The 20,260-nt window shown below is 42.5% G+C and overlaps 1 protein-coding gene across 2 annotated transcripts; it reads left to right on the forward strand.

Annotated features, from left to right (window-relative positions):
* Positions 1-715: 715 nt before the first annotated feature.
* Positions 716-16,954, forward strand: LOC121868876 (H/ACA ribonucleoprotein complex subunit 1-like). 2 transcript variants are annotated; one of them, XM_042369878.1, is made up of 3 exons: positions 716-795; positions 1,252-1,342; positions 16,369-16,954. In XM_042369878.1, exons 1-3 carry the CDS (start codon positions 787-789, stop codon positions 16,560-16,562), a joined length of 294 nt encoding a protein of 97 aa, XP_042225812.1. In that variant the 5' UTR covers positions 716-786; the 3' UTR covers positions 16,563-16,954. The 2 variants fall into 2 exon arrangements, with proteins under 2 accessions (XP_042225812.1, XP_042225805.1); XM_042369871.1 differs by lacking the exons at positions 716-795; positions 1,252-1,342 and adding an exon at positions 15,691-15,823 and having other exon boundaries at positions 16,278-16,954.
* Positions 16,955-20,260: the final 3,306 nt, after the last annotated feature.

Here is a 20,260-nt window from a genome sequence, read left to right on the forward strand (position 1 = left end):
AGAGAGAAATCCCCCCTGAAAATATGCACAAAGTGAAGGGGAGTCCCGAGAGTCCCCTCAGGATGCATGGAATATATTAAGCCTCAAGGTTTCATGACCTTGGAGTACAGCGCTGACTGTCTGAACCACACACACACAGACACGCAGATTACGTACACTATAACACGCGCGTACCAAAATATGATACTGTAAACTCTCTGCTTCACAAGAAAGGAAACATTTTAGATTACTTTGGCTCTACATCAGACCAAAATAAAATAAGCAGCTTATCTTTCTGCCCTTCCTGACACAGCAAGCACCAACGAGACAGCTCGACTGTGGTTCCCTCTATCATCACCTTTCAATATTCCCTGTCATTATTTTTACCAACTTCCTACACTCACTAATTTAACTCTTCATTATTCTTCCCACCCAGCCCCCAACAGCAGGCCTTGACGAGTCAACCCTTCAGAATCACAAGCGATGGGCAATCCCGGGTACTTCCTCCATTTTAAGATTCTTACTATCTACCGCTGAAAAACATAAATACTGGACACCAAATGATTCGAAAATCGCTGTAATTACTCTGTATTTTAATTATATACGTTAATAATTTGATACTAAAATAAAAGAAGGTATACTGAAATGGAAGAAAATTATGAAAAGAATGAAAATTCCTTCCAGGCGTAACGAGAGTATGATGGCGGAACCAGGATCCCGGTGGGTATATATACAGTATAGGGCCGTGCATCCTCATAATAGCAGTGTTCGTGGAGCAGTCAGCTGGACCACAAGTCCGTCAGCAACATGAAAGTTGTAAGTATCACTTACGGTCTTGTTTTACCTTGGTGGTCCTAATAAACCTCCACCTTCTCTGATCCTCTACACGAGTTTTGATGTTACTGAAAAAGTCAACGCATTAACATAATGTGACCATATTAATAAGTTTTGTTCTATAATGGACATTCAGATATTTGTTTTGGTCAGTGTGTGTAATTACCGAGAAACTTAATGTGTATATACTGTATGTTTTGAGCATATAAGCAAAAGTTTGCTGAGAGAGAGATCTAAGTTACACAAGAACTTGTCACCAGTAAAAAATACAATACTATACAGTATATTGATGCTTATCCCTTCCAGGTATCAGCTGCTCGGTAATACAGTAAACATTACAGTAGAATTCACCCTGCATGACAAACACCAAATATTCTTAATAAAAAAAAATCGCCTCTCTTACCACACATGCCTGACAATTTGTCTTTCACGTTACAGCTGTGTTTGGTGTTCGTCGTGGTGGTGGCCCTCGCTGCCCTGTTGGGGTCTGCCCGAGCTATGCCTGACCCCTACCCCTTAGCTGACCCTGGTCCTTCTCCTCTGGCTGACCCAAAAAGCGTTCGGGGCGGCTCCCGACGTCGTCAATACAGCTCCCGTAGTGGTGGTGGCGGCTCCCGTGGTGGTCATGGCAGCTTCCGTGGTGGTGGTGGCGGCTCCCGTGGTGGTGGTCGTGGCGGTGGCCGTGGATATGGCGGTGGTGGACGTCATTGGTAAGTCAAAGATGCTGCCTCCAGCTGCCCATCTGACCGAGGACCCCCTCCATCCTACGCAAAGGAACACCCACTAGTATGAACTAACTACGTGTATAAGTATATATCATGAAAACTACAACGATGAGGACAGAAAATGAAATCACTAAACATTGAGGAAGACAAAAAGACCTGGTGGACCGCGGCGAATATATCCTCAAGACACAATTCACATCCAATCTTCAGCACCTCCAACGTCCAACATCTCCAGCGTTCAAAAACTTCAACATCTAGACACCTCTGGCTCCTGGTTCCTCCTTGCTGTATGATGTTTACCAGCTTTCTCTTATGTAGTTATCAAGTGTGATGTGTAAAGTGTGTAAGAAGAACAAATAAAATACAGTCATAAATGTAAAATATATTTTATCTCTCAAAGACAATTTTTTAGCAGTAAAAGTTCTGAGAGTATATTAACTAAAGCAATATCATTTATCACCAGACTTCAATTATGTAATAAACGCGCAGACACACACACACGCACACACACACACACACACACAGACACACAACACACACACACACACACACACACACACACACACACACACCTGACTGCTATGCGGCGTTTAGGACAATGGGTGACCCGGTATCAGTGGACTGAAGTGATCACGTTAGACGATGTGCAGAACAAGTGGGATAATTACCTGGACACTATCACCAAAGCCTACCACCACTTCTTTCCAGCCAAGACACTGAGGATCCACCCCAATGATGTCCCGTGGATTACACCCCGTACCAAAAGAGTAATTGAGCAGCGCAACAAGGCATACTATACCAAGTTAACACAAACCATGGCCAGGTGTCTCAAGTGGCCGGCGTTGTGTTTTGTTTTTGTTTTCTAGTCGAAATCGGAGTTTTAGAAGATTTTTGGGGGGGGAGGGGAGGGGATTCTTTTGGCTTGTCTAGAGACTTCAGTAACCCTTCTTGGTATAATATGATGATGTAGTGTAGCAACTCGTTCTTACTTCTGCCATTCTCAAGGGTGATAAGGATCGTCTTCCCAATTCCATCTCTGCCATGTTCTTCCATTGTCTGTTTCCTCCATACTCAGCTTCACTTTCGGCATTTTTGTCTTAATCTCTTTCTCCCTTAACTTCGTTCTTCTCGAACCTCCTTCATCTCCTCCCTCTGTTTAACTTACTTCAGAACTCTATTAATCGCCTTCCATCCACTCGTCGCACCACATAATAATATTATTTTGGTCTTGCCTCTCTCTTTCATATTAGGTTTCCATGTCATTTTTTGTGTTGCTTCAACGTCTTAATTTCTCAATCTGTTCTTAAGTGACTCATCCTCCTTCCTTGTATTTCTTCCGCACTGCTTATACATCCACCCTCCATTTAACGACGCCGCCGAAACTTCACCTTCCTTGATATCCTTTGGTCACACAAAACTCTTCCAATCTTCCATCGTGTTGCCCATACGGCCATCTCTCTACCCGTCACTTCCCGTCACAAGTTCCCTTTCTCTTCAACGTCGAACTCGGGAACTTAAACCAGTCCATTTCCTCCAGATCCTCATTTATCCTGTCCAAAAACCCCCAACCCTACTTTCTCCTGTTTTACCATACACTGTAACCCATTATCTTACACAAGTCACTTTTGAACTATTGACTCGCCTGCCACAGCAACACACTTCTCTTCTGTACCTCCTTAGCTCTACCGTTCTTGTAAGATCAACCACAACATCTAATCTCTGAGGTTCTCACTCAGTATATTCATCATCCTCTTAGCTTTGTTGATCTTTTTTGTTTCAAACTTTACACCATATAAAAATCCAAAGAGACCTACAATGTTCACTAGAGGTGCAGAGTGTTCTTAAAAATTTTCAATCATTTTTTAGAAATATTTCGTCATGGATGGATGGACCTTTCTCTAGAGTCCTCGTTAATATTCATAATAAACTATAGTCTATTGTTTTAGAGTTGTCTCAAAGCTTACTTAACGGTATATGTCAGGATGTACAGGTAAGTCAGACCTGTTGGACAGATTTGCACACTAATAAGGCAACAACCTTAGACAAATTTATGATATTCAAGAAAATCAAGGTTATGGTCACAGCTAATAACGTGTGTGTATAACATTGAAATAGGCCAGCAGCAACGTGCAAAATTGTCTTTACAAGGTTTACTGTTGTGATAAAATGATCCTGTGATGTCTTATACAACATATATCTATTTCTACGACACTTCACTTTTGGTATTTGATAGTGAAGGCCTGACATAGGCCTGACAGCGCGTTAGGGGCAGTGCGGGTACAGCACGTTGTATACTAAGCCTTCAGTACGCGAGGAAGTTGGCACTACTCTCGATTGCCCTCACTTCCCCATTTGTAAAGTTAGATTCCATTTCAAAACTAAGTCATCTTTGGGTGGCCCGGCCGCGAGCCAGTAACCCATAAGGCAGGAGATTAACACTGCATCCACACAAATGTTGCTATTTCCAGTGCTTAGGCAGGATATTTTTAATTTAATTTAGTTTCAGATAATTTTTTTCTTAATCGCAATTTAGTATTGATTACCCCTATTCATGTTTTATTGTATTCCAGTTTTATTTGATGATGGCCATCCTCGTGGCCATGAGCGGCCTAATGTTGGGGTCGGCTCGAGGTATGCCTGACCCGTACGCCCTGGCTGATCCTGTTGCTCTTCCCCTGGCTGACCCTCTCGCTGACGCCCTGGCTGACCCCTGGAGAAGATACCGTGGACGTGGACACCACCACCACCATCGCCCTTATTACCACTATGGTTAAGGACCAAGTCTATGATTACAGGAAGCTTCAGTAAGGACGCCCAACGCTCATCAACAAGATACAACTCTGAACATTCTTAGAATCATCTTTATGTTAATGTCTTCTTGTATTTGCCAATTATTCTCATCGTATTTCATTTTCTCTCCGTCTCTTCTCTATTAATTTCTCTATCTCTCTTACAGAAATTGTAAATTTTCAAGTTCCTGGAGCCACTTTATCCCCTGTACTAGGAAAATTTTATAAAGTAAATTTTGATAATTCGGGTCAACTGATTGTCTTCACATCTTTGGTTATATCCGTATGACTCTTCAACAATTTAGCCAAGAAACAGTGGTTCTTCAGGTAGCTCGGTAAACATCATGGATTGTGTAAATGATGGTGAAATAAACACTGCAATATAACCTGTATTATTATATTCATTTAACACTAAAATGTTATAATATTCATTTGAAAGACTTACAGTACCCGGGGTCAAGATCCTGAAAGGTTCTGGGCATCATTATTCCTTATAACTGAGAAATGGAATGTAACTCTCTCCAAAAAGTTTCTACAGTAATACTTTACGGTTTTGCATGGGAATAATATGTGAATACGCACAAAGGATTTTTACAACCCTATCGAAACAACAAGGAATCACGGGGTTCATTTTGAAATTCATAAAACTGCTACTTGAAGATAGCTTTTGAAGCATTTACCAAACTGTTTAACTTAGGCTAAGACAAACTAACATTCGAATATAACCATTACACTCTATCTTAGCAATAAACGTTCACCGAGCACCATACAGAAACAAGATTGGAGTGCAAAATCTATGATAACGGTTTTCTCTACCTTATGTACTGTATGTCTAGTCCTAAGCTGGAGTTTGTCAAGTTGGACCCTGATGTTATTTTTTTTCTATTTCTTTCATGTTAGTTATATATTTCGCCTTCAGTTAGAGAGTTAAGAACATTCGTGCGTCTTCAGTTATTCGGGAAATTTATCATAAGATCATTGAGAATTCTGTAGAGTGGGACAATATAAGTCTTAGAGTTTGGAAGTTTCTGTTCCCTTTGCTGCTGAACACAGCAATACATGATAATAGACATAACAACATACAGTACAGGTATCTACATCACCACTATATCAATCGCCAGCATAATTATCTTCCACAACCGACATCACAGCAACCACCACCATCGCCACAACAACCATAACCACTACAACCGCCAAAACAGCAACCATCATCACAATAGCCATCACAATAACTACCACCATCATAATAACCACTACGACTACAACCCCCAACAACAAAGAGCATCATCCCAAAACACCACAATAACCACAACTACCAAAAGCAACAATCACCACCACAACAATCACGATGATGGTAAAACACTGGCAGTTCATCCTCACTTTCTCAGGGTGTAACAACGTCTCTTCATATACACACTAAAGGGACGAAACTGTTCTAACATAATTCATGAAGGTTAAAACGCAGGACATCCACAGCGATTTGAAAGTATCCGGTGCATGTAACAAGGATGCAGTGGCTGGGACGGACGTGACTCTAGATCAGGGGTTCTCAACCAGGGGGGAATTCCCCCCAGGGGGGGAATTCAGGTTTTCAGGGGGGGGGGAAACTGATTCGGGAGCAAGAGATATGTTCGATGAGAAATCAATCACAGAATTTTGGCCCTTGATGTGCGATTCCTACCCAAAAGTGGCAGAAAGAGCTATCCGTGCATTGCTTCCGTTTGTGTCGACATATCTTTGTGAGTCAGGCTTTTCAACTCTGTTGCAAATTAAAGCGAAGCAACGTAGTAGATTAGAGGTAGAAAATGACCTGCGTTGTGCCCTTTCAAGCACTCCTCCGCGTATCCCAGAATTGGCGAAGAAAAAACAATCACAGGTTTCTCATTGACTGTAATCTTCATCTGAATAAAATTAATTACAAATTTACAATATCCTGGTATTCTATTGAACTTTTTGTTTATTGCATTATGCTTCAGTTTGGTCTGTTAAGTAATTCATTATAAATAAAAAAAACTATTTTACTTTTATTCAAGTTTTATAAATCCATCAACATTTTCAATTGGCATTTAATTTGTAAAACTCCACTATAAAAATAATCCATGTAAAATTGTAAATGTATATGTACTAATATGCAAAAAATAAAGGATTTTCAGTATTATATGAATATTATTTGGAATGCACTTTTTGAGGCAGACAATCTTGGAAAGGAGGGGGGGAATGACATTCTGACATATGGTGAAAGGGGTGCATGGGGCAAACAAGGTTGAGAACCACTGCTCTAGATGCTCTTATAATCAAGGAGACAAATCACAAAAAGTACAAAAAAAAGTATCTATGGATTTTAGAATAACGCATGAACTAATAAGCTCCTGCTGTATGCAGTGTTCGTGCAGGATGATGGCGGCTGATGACAACAGCAGCAATTAAGAGGTGACGATGGACCAAGCATTGACTCCAACCACAGCACAGACGAGAAGCAACGTGATGAATGCATCACTTAACCTACACCCACCACACACCACTTCATTCACTCAAGTCCTCCCTTGGTCTAGGATTAAGGAGATTCAATATTTTATTTTATTTTTACTTTGGGCAGTTAAGACGTGTGGAACGAGGCCGTGACGATACGGACCATGCAGAGCCACACTTTAAACCCTGGCCAGCAGAACCACACAGGGGATTTCCGCTGCGGATGCGTGGGACAGGGCAGACTGGTGCTTGTATAGTTCCGGTACACGTTGTCCAGAATGATGGCACCCACCCCAGTGTGACCGGCTACTCCCGACGGGATTGGCAGAAAATCATCCTCTTCACGTAAAGGAAACTCAGATGGAACAGAAAAAAACCATCTAGCATATAACGGAAAGTGATGTTGTACAAATTAAATTCGGTTGGAACTGAAGAAAAAACATCTGGAATATGATAGTAACTGATGCAACAGGAAATTTGCATACAAGCGGGCTAAAACAAGGATGTGCACTGGCGCCAACTCTCTTTCAATTCAATTTTCAATTTCAATTGTTTATTCCTTGATAGAGGAACTCTCTTTTCGATTTTCTTGGCTGGCTTCCTTACTCGTGCCAGTAACAATTTAGCCGACGGGGTGGAGATCGAGTAACGGATGAAAGATCTTATCAACATAAGAAGACTCCAGGCAGGAACAAAGGTATCGGTATTTTCCATTACTGAACTTCAGTATGCAGACTACCTCACCCTCGTTGCTCACACTGAACGTGACCTACAGGAGATCTTGGACACCTACAGAGATGCCTTATGCACACTAAGGCCTTGAGGTGAATTTACGTAAGACTCAGATTCTCTTTCAGCCTGCCCCTGATTCAGCCACACCTCCATCATCCATCCAGCTTAACGGTACTACCTTCTCTAATGTTACCCACTTTCAGTATCTCAGCTCCCACCTGTTCACCACTGCGGACATCGAAGAAGAGATTCAACATCGGATCAGATGTGCATCTCAAACATTTGACAGACTCCGTACCCGTGTCTTCAGCTGTAGGGAGCTGAAATTTTCTACAAAGTTGCACGTATATCGAGCAGTCGTCCTTCCCACCATGCTATATGGCAGCGATACATGGGTCACATACAAGAGGCACCTCAAGACACCTGAAAACTTTCACCATCGTAGTCTACGTTACATCCTCTGAGTTCCCTGGGAAGACAAGAGACTGAAGGCCAATTTTTTCGCTGACACCGCCTGTAGGAGCATCGGAGCTACCATTATCCATGAAAAACTACTACTTTTTAGTGACCTAACGAATAGTAAAAGTATCGCTGGCGAGCAACTGAAAAGGTATAAGAATAGCCTTAAGAGAAACCTGAAAAAGTGCCAAATCGATCCCATCACGTGGGATACGATTACTACACACCGCAACTGTTGGAGGAACACCACACGAGAAGGTCTCAATACTTTCGAGTTAGCCCGACTGCAAACCGAGGCAGACAAGTTCCATCACCGGAAAGACGCTGCCGCCGGCCCTCCCTCGCTACATGGAGCCATCCACGTGTGCAACAGCTGTGAACGACCCTGCCAGTCCCGTGTCAGCCTCTTTAGTCACCTCAGAGCTCACCAACGAAGGTGACATCCATTATAACTCATATCATTGTCTCATGGCTGGATGATCGTCATACTCGAGTCCGAGTGACATATTTAGTAGTTGTGTGTGTGTGTGTGTGTGTGTGCATTACATAAATATAGTCTGGTGATGATTGACATTGCTTTACTAAATATACTCTCAGAACTTTTACTACTGATAGATTCTCTTTGGGAGATAAAATATATTTTACAATCATGGCTGTATTTTACTTGTTCTTCTCATACACTTTACACAGAGCTCGTAAATATCATACAGCAAGGAGGAACCAGGACCCAAGGGAGTCTGGATGTTGAAGGTTTTGAACGCTGGATATGTTGGATGTTGCAGGTGCTGCAAGATGGTTGTGAATTGTCTCGTCTGGATATATTCGCTGCAGTCCACCAGGTCTTGTAATCTTGCTTAATGATCAGTGATTTAGTTATCTGTTTCATAGTTGTAGTTTCCATGATATATACTTGTACACGTAGTTAGTTCGGATCACCTGAAGAATCGTCTCCCCAGAATGTCCACCTGAAGATTCGTCACCCCAGGATATCTCAGCTGAAGAATTGTCACCCCAGCCTGCTCTACCTGAAATATCGTCACCCCAGCCCACAGTGAATATAAAAATAATATACACCGTGTTCCAAAATATGAAACAAAATATAAAATACTTTACTCAATTTTCCAAAATACAGTACATGATGTATATTACAAAGGGTACTGAACAGCAATTTGTTGAAATAAAATTTCCACAGGGTTATCAGAAAAACGATCATGCCATATGAATTCTTGAAGGTAAGAATTTAAAAAGCTTCGTTTGCAGCCACGCATGGTCTTGGTGTAACTCTTGTTCTTGTTCCAATATGATTCAATCGTTTGTGTGAACACACCAGTATTCACATCCACGTAATTGACTGAGTGGTTCACAGTTCTGTGCGTATATCCAAGACCTTGAATATTGCGGTATGCTCTCCACTCATCACTGTGAATGACTGATCCTTGTTGAACGACTTTGAGTATTATAGGAAGAAGGGTGGCAGCATCCCTTGCCTCGACAATTTCCATGTAGCCAATTGAAGGGCTCCTGCTCGTATCGACGATACCGAAAACCCAAATAGGAGAGTGTGGTGGGGTCCTGACCCCACCTGAAGAATTGTCACCCCAGGTGTTGCCACCTGTAGAATCATCACCCCAGGATATCCCACCTGAAGAATTGTCACCCTGCCAAACTCTGGGGTGACAATTCTTCAGGTGATCCGTTAGTTCATACGACTGGGTTTTCCATTGCCTCGTGGTGGAGTCTTCGGTCAGGGGGCAGCTAGAGACAGATTCTTTGACTTAACAATGTTATCTACCGCCATGACCGGGTAGGAAGCCGCCACGACCCTAATTGTCATTGTGCCAAGGGCTCCAACTGTCGTGTGGATCAGCCAGGGGAGAAGGATCAGGGTGAGCGAAGGGGTAGGGGTCAGGTATAGCTCGGGCAGACCCCATCAGGGCAGCGAGGGCCACCACCACGGCAGACACCAAACACAGCTGTAACGTGAAGGAAAAAGTGTCAGGCATGTGTGGTAAAACAGACGGTGATGTTTGTATATTATTGAGAATATTCGGCATTTGTCATGCGGGGTGAATTATATTGTAGTGTTTACTGTCTTACCGAGCAGCTGATACCAGGAAGGAGAAAATATCAATATAATGTAGTATCGTATTTATGACCAATGACAAGTTCTTGTGTAACTTAGATCTCTCTCTCAGGAAACTTTTGCTTTCAGCTTAAAACATACTGCATATACACATTAAGTGTCTCGGTAATTACACACACACCAAAACAAATATCTGTATGACCTTTATTGAACAAAAACTTATTAATATGGTCTCACTATATTAATGTGTTGACTTGTTCAGTAACGTCAAAACTCGTGTGGAGGACCAGAGAAGGTGGAGTTTCATTAGAACCACCAAGGTAAGAAAAGACCGGTGGTGATAATTTCAACTTTCATATTGCTGCTCCAAGAATACTGGTATCCTGTACGGTACGGTACGGAGTCATTAGTTATGAGGTGAAAGAAGATTATTAGGGGTTGAAGGAAGAGTGGTGAAACTGAAATACAGTAGGAGTAGAAAGAATCTGGGCTCAACCAGATCGCTTCATCTTTCCTATTGGTGTTTTATCTTTGTTCTGCTCCCTTGGGTCGTCAGACCTTTGTATTAATATTGGTTTATTTATATAATGCTGCTTATTATCATTATTTAAATTTATTGTTGGAGTTAGTGAGCCCGCCCAGGTCCTTGTGTAACTGGGAGGGTAGTCACATTTTGTTGTTTTTTTTTTGTTTTTTTTGCTAAGGTGTTAGTTAAGTGTTAGTTGTGTTAGTCTAAAGGTACACTGTATGGAGAGGCCTGCAGAAAGATAAGCTGCTTATTTTATTTTGGTCTGATGTAAAGCCAAAGTAATCTAAAATGTTTCCTTTCTTGTGAAGCAGAGAGTTTACAGTATCATATTTTGGTACGCGCGTGTTATAGCGTATGTAATCTGCGTGTCTGTGTGTGTGTGGTTCAGACAGTCAGCGCTGTACTCCAAGGTCATGAAACCTTGAGGCTTAATATCTTCCATGCACCCTGAGGGGACTCTCGGGACTCCCCTTCACTCTGTGCATATTTTCAGGGGGGATTTCTCTTTCATACCACCCGGATAGGTTAGGCTAAGTTGGGTTAGGGTGGGTTTAGTTTGGTTTGGTTTGGTTTGGTTGGGTTGAGTTTGGTTTGGTTTGGTTGGGTTGAGTTTGGTTAGGTTGGTGTTGGGTTAGGCTGGGTTTGGTTTATTTGGCGTGGATTAGTTTCAGTATGGTTAGTTTAGGTATGGGTAGAGTGGGTTGGGTTGCATTGGGATGCGTTGGATTGGGATGGATGGGTTGGGTTGGGTTGGATTTGTTTAGATTGGGTTAGATTGTGTTATGCCAGGGAGGGTTGGGTTGTGCTGGATTGGATGAGATTGGATCAGCTTTGGTTAATGTAGAATAGGTTGTCCGGTTGCATTATCACGTTAAGTTTCTTTGCTTTAACTAAGAAGTAGTTAAAAAGCAAGTGTTATAATAATAATAATAATAATAATAATAATAATAATAATAATAATAATAATAATAATAATAATAATAATAATAATAATAATAATAATTCAGTAAAATCATCATACAAGTTTACAGTTACTTTGGCAGGTATATACACTCAGTACACCGTGTAGTTGAGACGGATACATTCCCACATAGTACATTGAATTCGTTTACCCTTGAGTTTTAATTTAGATTCAAATAATATTGCTTCAGTCATACGAAGATATAGGTGTAGTCCACTGCCAAACCTTGCTAGTGCTTGGTGGTGCAGGTCACTATGGGCTGGCATTTCCAGGGAGGAGGGAGCGTTGTTGTAGCCGAAGTAGTCTGCGCCGAGCATCATTCTGCAGGCCCTTTTCTGTACCTTCTCTAGCTTACAAAAAGTCTACATAACCAGGTCATCAGGGAAATCAAAACAGCCAAGAAGTCTTATTATCCCAGGAAAGTGCACGGCCTCAAGGAGGTCGACATCGGTCAGTGGTACCCTAAGGTAAAAGATCTCTGTGGTCTTAACCGTCAGTCTCCCACACTTCCTTTTATCTCTCATTTACCTAGTGAAGAGGCAGCTGAGATAATTAATAACCACGTTGCTACCATATATCATACCCTACCCAGTCTTTGACCTTCCCCCCCCCCCCTAGTGTTCAATTATTTGAAACTGCCAACAAACTCCTGAAATTTAAATCCAAATGCTCCACAACCCCAATTGACGTCCCAATCAAATTTTACAAGGAGTTTGCAATCGAACTTGCCACTCCCCTTTGTTCTATTATTAATGCATCCCTCAGACAAAGCAAATGCCCTAATGAATGGAAAACCGAATTTGTCACCCCTATCCTCAAGGTCCTCATCCCACAGTCCCCTAGCGAGCTCAGGCCAGTTGTCATTAACCCCATACCTAGTCTACGTAATCTGTGAAGACTGTTTTTGAGTGGGCATTTGCTAGTATTTATCAGTCAATTGATCCACAGCAATTTGGCAATATGAGGACCACCTCTACATCACACTGCTTAGTTAGTTTCCTGGATTTCCTGCACAAAAACCTGCGGAAACGTAAGACATCACTGGCCGTTGCTCTTGTTGATTTCACGAAGGCTTTTGACCTTGTTGATCACTGCACTCTTATCAACAAGGCCATTGCACTAGGGCTGCCCACCAACCTGGTCTCATGGCTCACTGATTTCCTAAGTGGGCGTCGTTAGGCAGTCAGGTACCAGGGTTCTGTCTCCACATTCCAACACCTCACCTGCGGTGTTCCCCAGGGGACCAAGATGGGACCACTGTGCTTCCTAATCCTGGAAGAACATGGATGACTGCAATGTGGAGGTTACAGTGGACAACACCTCACCTGGCTACTCATCGCTACAAAGCACCCTGGACAGGCTACAGGAATGGACTACGGAGAACAAGATCACCATCAACCACACAAAAACCGTAGTCATGCTCATCAATACCGCCACCACTCCAGTGCAAGCTCCAGCAGTCACAGTGGGTGCTCATCCTCTCCAGTTAGTGCAGTCTGCCAAACTCCTGGGTGTTACCATAGACCACAAACTGGACTGGAAGGCCCATGTAAATAACATAATCAAGGCCGCCTTGTACCGACTCTACATGCTACAACGACTCAGGTCACTTGGGGCACCCACGCCAGAGTTGAGGACTATCTACAACGTCTTTATTCTCCCCACATTAACATATGCGTCACCAGCCGGGTCGTCTTCTCTCAACTCTACCCAACAACGTCAGCTAGAGAAGGTACAGAAAAGGGCCTGCAGAATCATGCTCGGCGCAGAATACTCCGGCTACAACAACGCTCTCTCCACCCTGGAAATGCCATCCCATAGTGACCTCCACCACCAAGCACTAGCAAGGTTTGGCAGTGGACTACTGCACCATCCTCGTCATCGCCACCTTCTGCCACCGGCAATCCTCCGTCCACCTCGTGCAGTTCGCCACTACAACAAAATTCAGCCCATAAGAGCCCGCACTGATATATATAAGAATAGCACCATCCCAACTATTCTTAAAATAATAAACAACTCCTCATTTATGTAGAGTAAAGCCCTGTAAATGTATTTAACGTATATCATTATGTCTAAATCACATGTAAGTTTGTATATTTTCAGCCACCAGCTGCAACTCCATTAATAAACCGTTTATTATTATCATTTTACACACACACACACACACACACACACACACACACACACACACACACACACACACACACAAGACCCTTACGTGAGCAGAGATATATTATACATAACATCCGAGCAGTTTTTAAAACATCAGTAAAACATTTAATTAATCTTACCATTAGCACCAATACTGTACCAGATGAACATAATTTTGCCTGAGTAACACCTATCTACAGTATAAGAAAGGCCACAGTTAGTATCCTGAGTATTTTATCTTAGTTCTGGAGAGAGCAGTGTAAGTTCAGGTGCAAAAATATTTCCGTGATTAGAATATGTTGTACATTTACCAGTCGGGCTTTAAGGGTTCTCACAGAACTGACACCAGTTTCATCCATCTCACTGACTATATCAGGATCCAAATAGCTCATGGAAAATACACAGAAATTGTAACGTTAGATTTACAAAAAGCCTGCGACACAGTGGATCAGGATATACGAGTACAGTGTGAAAAACTGTAGGCTCTTGGGATTGGATCTGTCGGTTGGTTTATCCTATCTTAACAAAAGGAAACAAATCGTCACAATCGTAAACTTTAGTTGTAAAATGATGAATGCCCTTTTAGTTCCAGGTAAAGAGCCACATGATTTAACTACAAAGTTACCATATGAACTGGAGTCATTCAAACAATAGCTGGTAGACAACAAATTACACCTATATCTTCGTATGACTGAAGCAATATTATTTGGATCAAAATTAAAACTCAAGGGTAAACGAATTCAATGTACTATGTGGGAATGTATCCGTCTCAACTACACGGTATACTGAGTGTATATACCTGCCAAAGTAACTGTAAACTTGTATGATGATTTTACTGAATTATTATTATTATCATTATTATTATTATTATTATTATTATTATTATTATTATTATTATTATTATTATTATTATTATTATTATTATAACACTTGCTTTTCAGCTACTTCTTAGTTAAACCAAATAAACTTAACGTGATAATGCAACCGGACTACCTTTCCTACATTAACCTAAGCTAATCCAATCTCATCCAAACCAGCACAACCCAACCCGCCCTGACATAACACAATCTAACCCAATCTAAACTAATCCAACCTAACACATCCATCCCAATCCAACGCATCCCAATGCAACCCAACCCAATCTACCCATACCTAAACTAACCCTACTCAAGCTAATCCACGCCAAATAAACAAAACCCAGCCTAACCCAACACCAACCTAACCAAACTCAACCCAACCAAACCAAACCAAACTAAACCCACCCCAACCCAACTTAGCCTAACCTATCCCGATTGAACTAATTTTTTGGGTGGTATGAGAGAGAAATCCCCCCTGAAAATATGCACAAAGTGAAGGGGAATCCCGAGAGTCCCCTCAGGGTGCATGGAAGATATTAAGTCTCAAGGTTTCATGACCTTGGAGTACAGCGCTGACTGTCTGAACCACACACACACAGACACGCAGATTACATACGCTATAACACGCGCGTACCAAAATATGATACTGTAAACTCTCTGCTTCACAAGAAAGGAAACATTTTAGATTACTTTGGCTCTACATCAGACCAAAATAAAATAAGCAGCTTATCTTTCTGCCCTTCCTGACACAGCAAGCACCAACGAGACAGCTCGACTGTGGTTTCCCTGTGTCATCACCTTTCAATATTCCCTTTCATTATTTATACCAACTTCTTACACTCACTAATTTAAATCTTCATCATTCTTCCCCCCCCCCCAACCCCCAACAGCAGGCCTTGACCGAGTCAACCCTTCAGAAGCACAACCGACGGACAATCCCGGGAACTTTATCCATTTTGTGATTCTTACAGTCTACCGCTGAAAAACATAAATACTGGACACCAAATGTTTCGAAAATCGCTGTAATTACTCTGTATTTTAATTATATACGTTAATAATTGGATACTAAAATAAAGAAGGTATACTGAAATGGAAGAAAATTATGAAAAGAATGAAAATTCCTTCCAGGCGGAACGAGAGTATGATGGCGGAACCAGGATCCCGGTGGGTATATATATAGGGCCGCGCATCCTCAAAATAGCAGTGTTCGTGGAGCAGTCAGCTGGACCACAATTCCGTCAGCAACATGAAAGTTGTAAGTATCACTTACGGTCTTGTTTTACCTTGGTGGTCCTAATAAACCTCCACCTTCTCTGATCCTCTACACGAGTTTTGATGTTACTGAAAAAGTCAACACATTAACATAATGTGACCATATTAATAAGTTTTGTTCTATAATGGCCATCCAGATATTTGTTTTGGTCAGTGTGTGTAATTACCGAGAAACTTAATATGTATATACTGTATGTTTTGAGCATATAAGCAAAAGTTTGCTGAGAGAGAGATCTAAGTTACACAAGAACTTGTTACCAGTAAAAAATACAATACTACAGTATATTGATGCTTTTCCCTTCCAGGTATCAGCTGCTCGGTAATACAGTAAACATTACAGTAGAATTCACCCTGCATGACAAACACCAAATATTCTTAATAAAAAAAAATCGCCTCTCTTACCACACATGCCTGACAGTTTGTCTTTCACGTTACAGCTGTGTTTGGTGTTCGTCGTGGTGGTGGCCCTCGCTGCCCTGTTGGGGTCTGCCCGAGCTATGCCTGACCCCTACCCCTTAGCTGACCCTGATCCTTCTCCTCTGGCTGACCCACACGGCGGTTGGGGCGGTTGGGGCGGTTGGGGCGGTTATGGTGGTGGCGGCTTCCGTGGTGGTGGTGGCGGCTCCCGTGGTGGTCATGGCAGCTTCCGTGGTGGTGGTGGCGGCTCCCGTGGTGGTCGTGGCGGTGGCCGTGGATATGGCGGTGGTGGACGTCATTGGTAAGTCAAAGATGCTGCCTCCAGCTGCCCATCTGACCGAGGACCCCCTCCATCCTACGCAAAGGAACACCCACTAGTATGAACTAACTACGTGTATAAGTATATATCATGAAAACTACAACGATGAGGACAGAAAATGAAATCACTAAACATTGAGGAAGACAAAAAGACCTGGTGGACCGCGGCGAATATATCCTCAAGACACAATTCACATCCAATCTTCAGCACCTCCAACGTCCAACATCTCCAGCGTTCAAAAACTTCAACATCTAGACACCTCTGGCTCCTGGTTCCTCCTTGCTGTATGATGTTTACCAGCTTTCTCTTATGTAGTTATCAAGTGTGATGTGTAAAGTGTGTAAGAAGAACAAATAAAATACAGTCATAAATGTAAAATATATTTTATCTCCCAAAGACAATTTTTTAGCAGTAAAAGTTCTGAGAGTATATTAACTAAAGCAATATCATTTATCACCAGACTTCAATTATGTAAGAAACGCGACAGACACACACACACGCAGACACACACACACACACACACACACACACACCCACACACACACACACACACACCTGACTGCTATGCTGCGTTTAGGACAATGGGTGACCCGGTATCAGTGGACTGAAGTGATCACGTTAGACGATGTGCAGAACAAGTGGGATAATTACCTGGACACTATCACCAAAGCCTACCACCACTTCTTTCCAGCCAAAACACTGAGGATCCACCCCGATGATGTCCCGTGGATTACGCCCCGCATAAAAAGACTTATTGAGCAGCGCAACAAGGCATACTACACCAACAACCGCCTGTACAAAAGTCTACGTAACCAGGTCATCAGGGAAATCAAGTCAGCCAAGAAGTCTTATTATCCCAGGAAAGTGCACGGCCTCAAGGAGGTCGGCATCGGTCAGTGGTACTCTAAGGTAAAAGATCTCTGTGGTTTTAACCGTCAGTGTCCCACACTTACTTTTTTCTCTCATTTACCTAGTGAGGAGGCAGCTGAGATAATTAATAACCACTTTGCTACCATATGTCATTAGGGTGTGTCATAGGAGGGAAGATCAGCTAAAACTAATGGCCCATCACTTTTTTGGTAGATTTTAGTGTATATAAACAGAAAATAATTTCAGTTTCAATATTTTGCAACCTTTTGCTAGGTAAATTTTAGCGTGAAATTTATCGAAAATCTAACGTACAGCTGCATTAGTGCATTACAATTAAATAGTGAACATTGCTTTCTGACTTCATTCTTTAACAACCCAACTAACAATATTTTTCTGTTTCAGATTCTGATGCATTTATAAGTTGATAATATTTGCGATGGCTGCTTGTGTCAGGACGAGGAACCAAAAATCCAGCCATCTCAGTCACTATCTTGGGTCTGGGAGAGAGCTCCTGAAGTCGGAGTTGCCTACATTGAGAGATGCTTTGAGATACGGTGTTTTAATCAGGCAAATCAGTGAAAAGAACCAAAGAACTTACACAAACAAAGACATTGCCAGTGATATGACCAAAGCTGTCTTGGCACAGTACACTCTGGCTAACGCTCAGTTCAAGCCTCCAGTCATAACAAGTCAGAAGAAGATTAGTGAGAGACTGCTAGCCAGTTGGGAAAAGGCAAGAGATATCTCTCTTGGGAGAGGAAAACTTGCAGTTAAGGACAGCTTTGCCAAGCAACTGGACCAGTTATTTGACATAATTACTTGCAAGTGCCCAATTGTTCTCTGTCCTGAGTTTGGATGCGATCGTGACTGTAAATCCGAGGCCCACATCTCCTGTATTTGCAAGCGTGAACTGAAGATTCCTGTGATCGAACTGGCATTTGTCAAAGCACAGAGAGAGAAGACTGGCAGTATAGGGGCTCTCATGATTTCTAGCCAAGATATTCCGGAGTCCAAGAGACAGGAGGCTGCCACAGAGAGACAGAAGAGGAGAAGAGTTGCCGAGGAAAAGAGACTTGAGAAGGCCCAGGGTGAGGTAAAAAAGGCCGATGATTGGAGTCAAGCTGATTCAGAGTTTAATGACTTCCCCATGGCTGATCCGAGTGCTGACCAGGAGAATGGTGACTTTGTCCCTAACCCAGAAAATAATGATCCCAAACCTTCCAGGCATAAGATTCGGAAGGACTACTCCTGCTGCAGTGAACCAGGAGGGAAGTATTTGTGGCATTTCACTCCAGAGAAAGATGACATCAGGAAACCAGCTGAGATAGTGGCAGATAACATTGTGAACTGGCTCAGAGAGAGGAACGTAGACCAGACCCTGCAGGCCATTGGAGGGGACAGCACCAACACGAACACAGGGTGGCAAGGGGGGGTCATACAGTGGATAGAGCGGAAGATTGGGAGGAAGCTGGTCTGGATTGTTTGTGACCTCCACACCAACGAGTTGCCACTCAGACATCTGATCCAGGAGCTGGATGGCAAGACTCTTTCAAACAACAGATGGTCTGGTCCTCTTGGCAAGATGCTGGACTCTGCCACTGAGTTAGAAATAAATCCGAGCTTTGAAAAAATCACAGTTGGCCCTCCACTCGTTGAGCTTGCACATACTGTCATTGACGACCTGAGTACTGACCAGTACTATGGTTACATGATTTGCAGTGCCATCAAAACTGGGGTCATGCCTGATAGACTTGCTTACCTGCAGATAAGTCCAGTCTCACATTCTAGGTGGCTCACAACGGCTCTCAGGTTCTGCAGAATTTGGGTCGCTCATCATAAACTGAAAGGGAACCAGCTTCACAACCTGAGACTTATTGTCCAATTCATCGTGAGTGTCTACTTGCCAAATTGGTTCAACACCAAGGTCAAGTCATCGTTCTCCGAAGGTCCGAGGCATGTTCTCTTCCAGCTTGAGCTCCTGAGGAGTCAGCCAAGGAAGGTTGTTCAGATTGTGGAGCAGACTGTGAGGAGATCTTCCTGGTATGCTCATCCCGAGGCAGTTCTGCAGACAATGCTCTGCAGTGAAGGATGAGGAGGAGAGAAGAGTGGCAGTCAAAAAGATCTTGGATATGAGACTTATGAGAGGATCTGGGCATGACGAATCAGTTGGTGACGATTCCTTCAGGGTCAGGAAGACTCCTGAAGTCAATCTAGGTGCCAAGACCCTCACTGATCTCATAGATCTGGATAACATCCAGGCTGGCAGTGAGCCCCTCTTACCTGCAGCCTCACCAATGTTCAAGTCAGAGCTTTCCTGGACAACCCCATGCATGTCCCTGCCTGGCCCTCGCACACCCAGAGTATAGAGCGTTGTGTACAGCAAGTGAGCGAGGCCAGCAGTCACGTGTACAGCCAGGAGAGGAGGGAAGGCTACATCCGAGCTCAGGTGGTCAGCAGGGAGGTGATGAGTAGAAACAAAAGCAAGAAAGACATGTTCTCTATGGTGTGCAGCAACACCGGGTCGTAGTAGTAAAACCGGTTTTTCTATTTGATGATTTTGTTTTCTAAAGGAATATTAAATTTAATAAATGTGTCAAGATCATTCGTTTCACTATTCTGGATCATTTTCATCCTAATAAATTAACCTGATACATTTACTTTACTTTAAATAAGCTATTTAGTGGTGTTGGTAAAAGGGTGGGAATACTGAATTTTCATAAGATTTCAAGTTAAAATTTGCCTAGCAAAAAATAAAAACTTTTCAAATCTGAAGATATCACATGATTCTGCACATAGAACTACATCATTAATACC

The sequence above is a fragment of the Homarus americanus genome, unplaced genomic scaffold, assembly GCF_018991925.1.
Source record: "Homarus americanus isolate GMGI-L3 unplaced genomic scaffold, GMGI_Hamer_2.0 scaffold32583, whole genome shotgun sequence".
Classification (NCBI taxonomy): domain Eukaryota; kingdom Metazoa; phylum Arthropoda; class Malacostraca; order Decapoda; family Nephropidae; genus Homarus; species Homarus americanus.

Coding starts and splice junctions, on each gene's coding strand:
- LOC121868876 (XM_042369878.1), top strand. Junction 1,343..16,368: donor CTACCCCTTAGCTGACCCTG/GTCCTTCTCCTC, acceptor TAGCTGACCCTG/ATCCTTCTCCTCTGGCTGAC.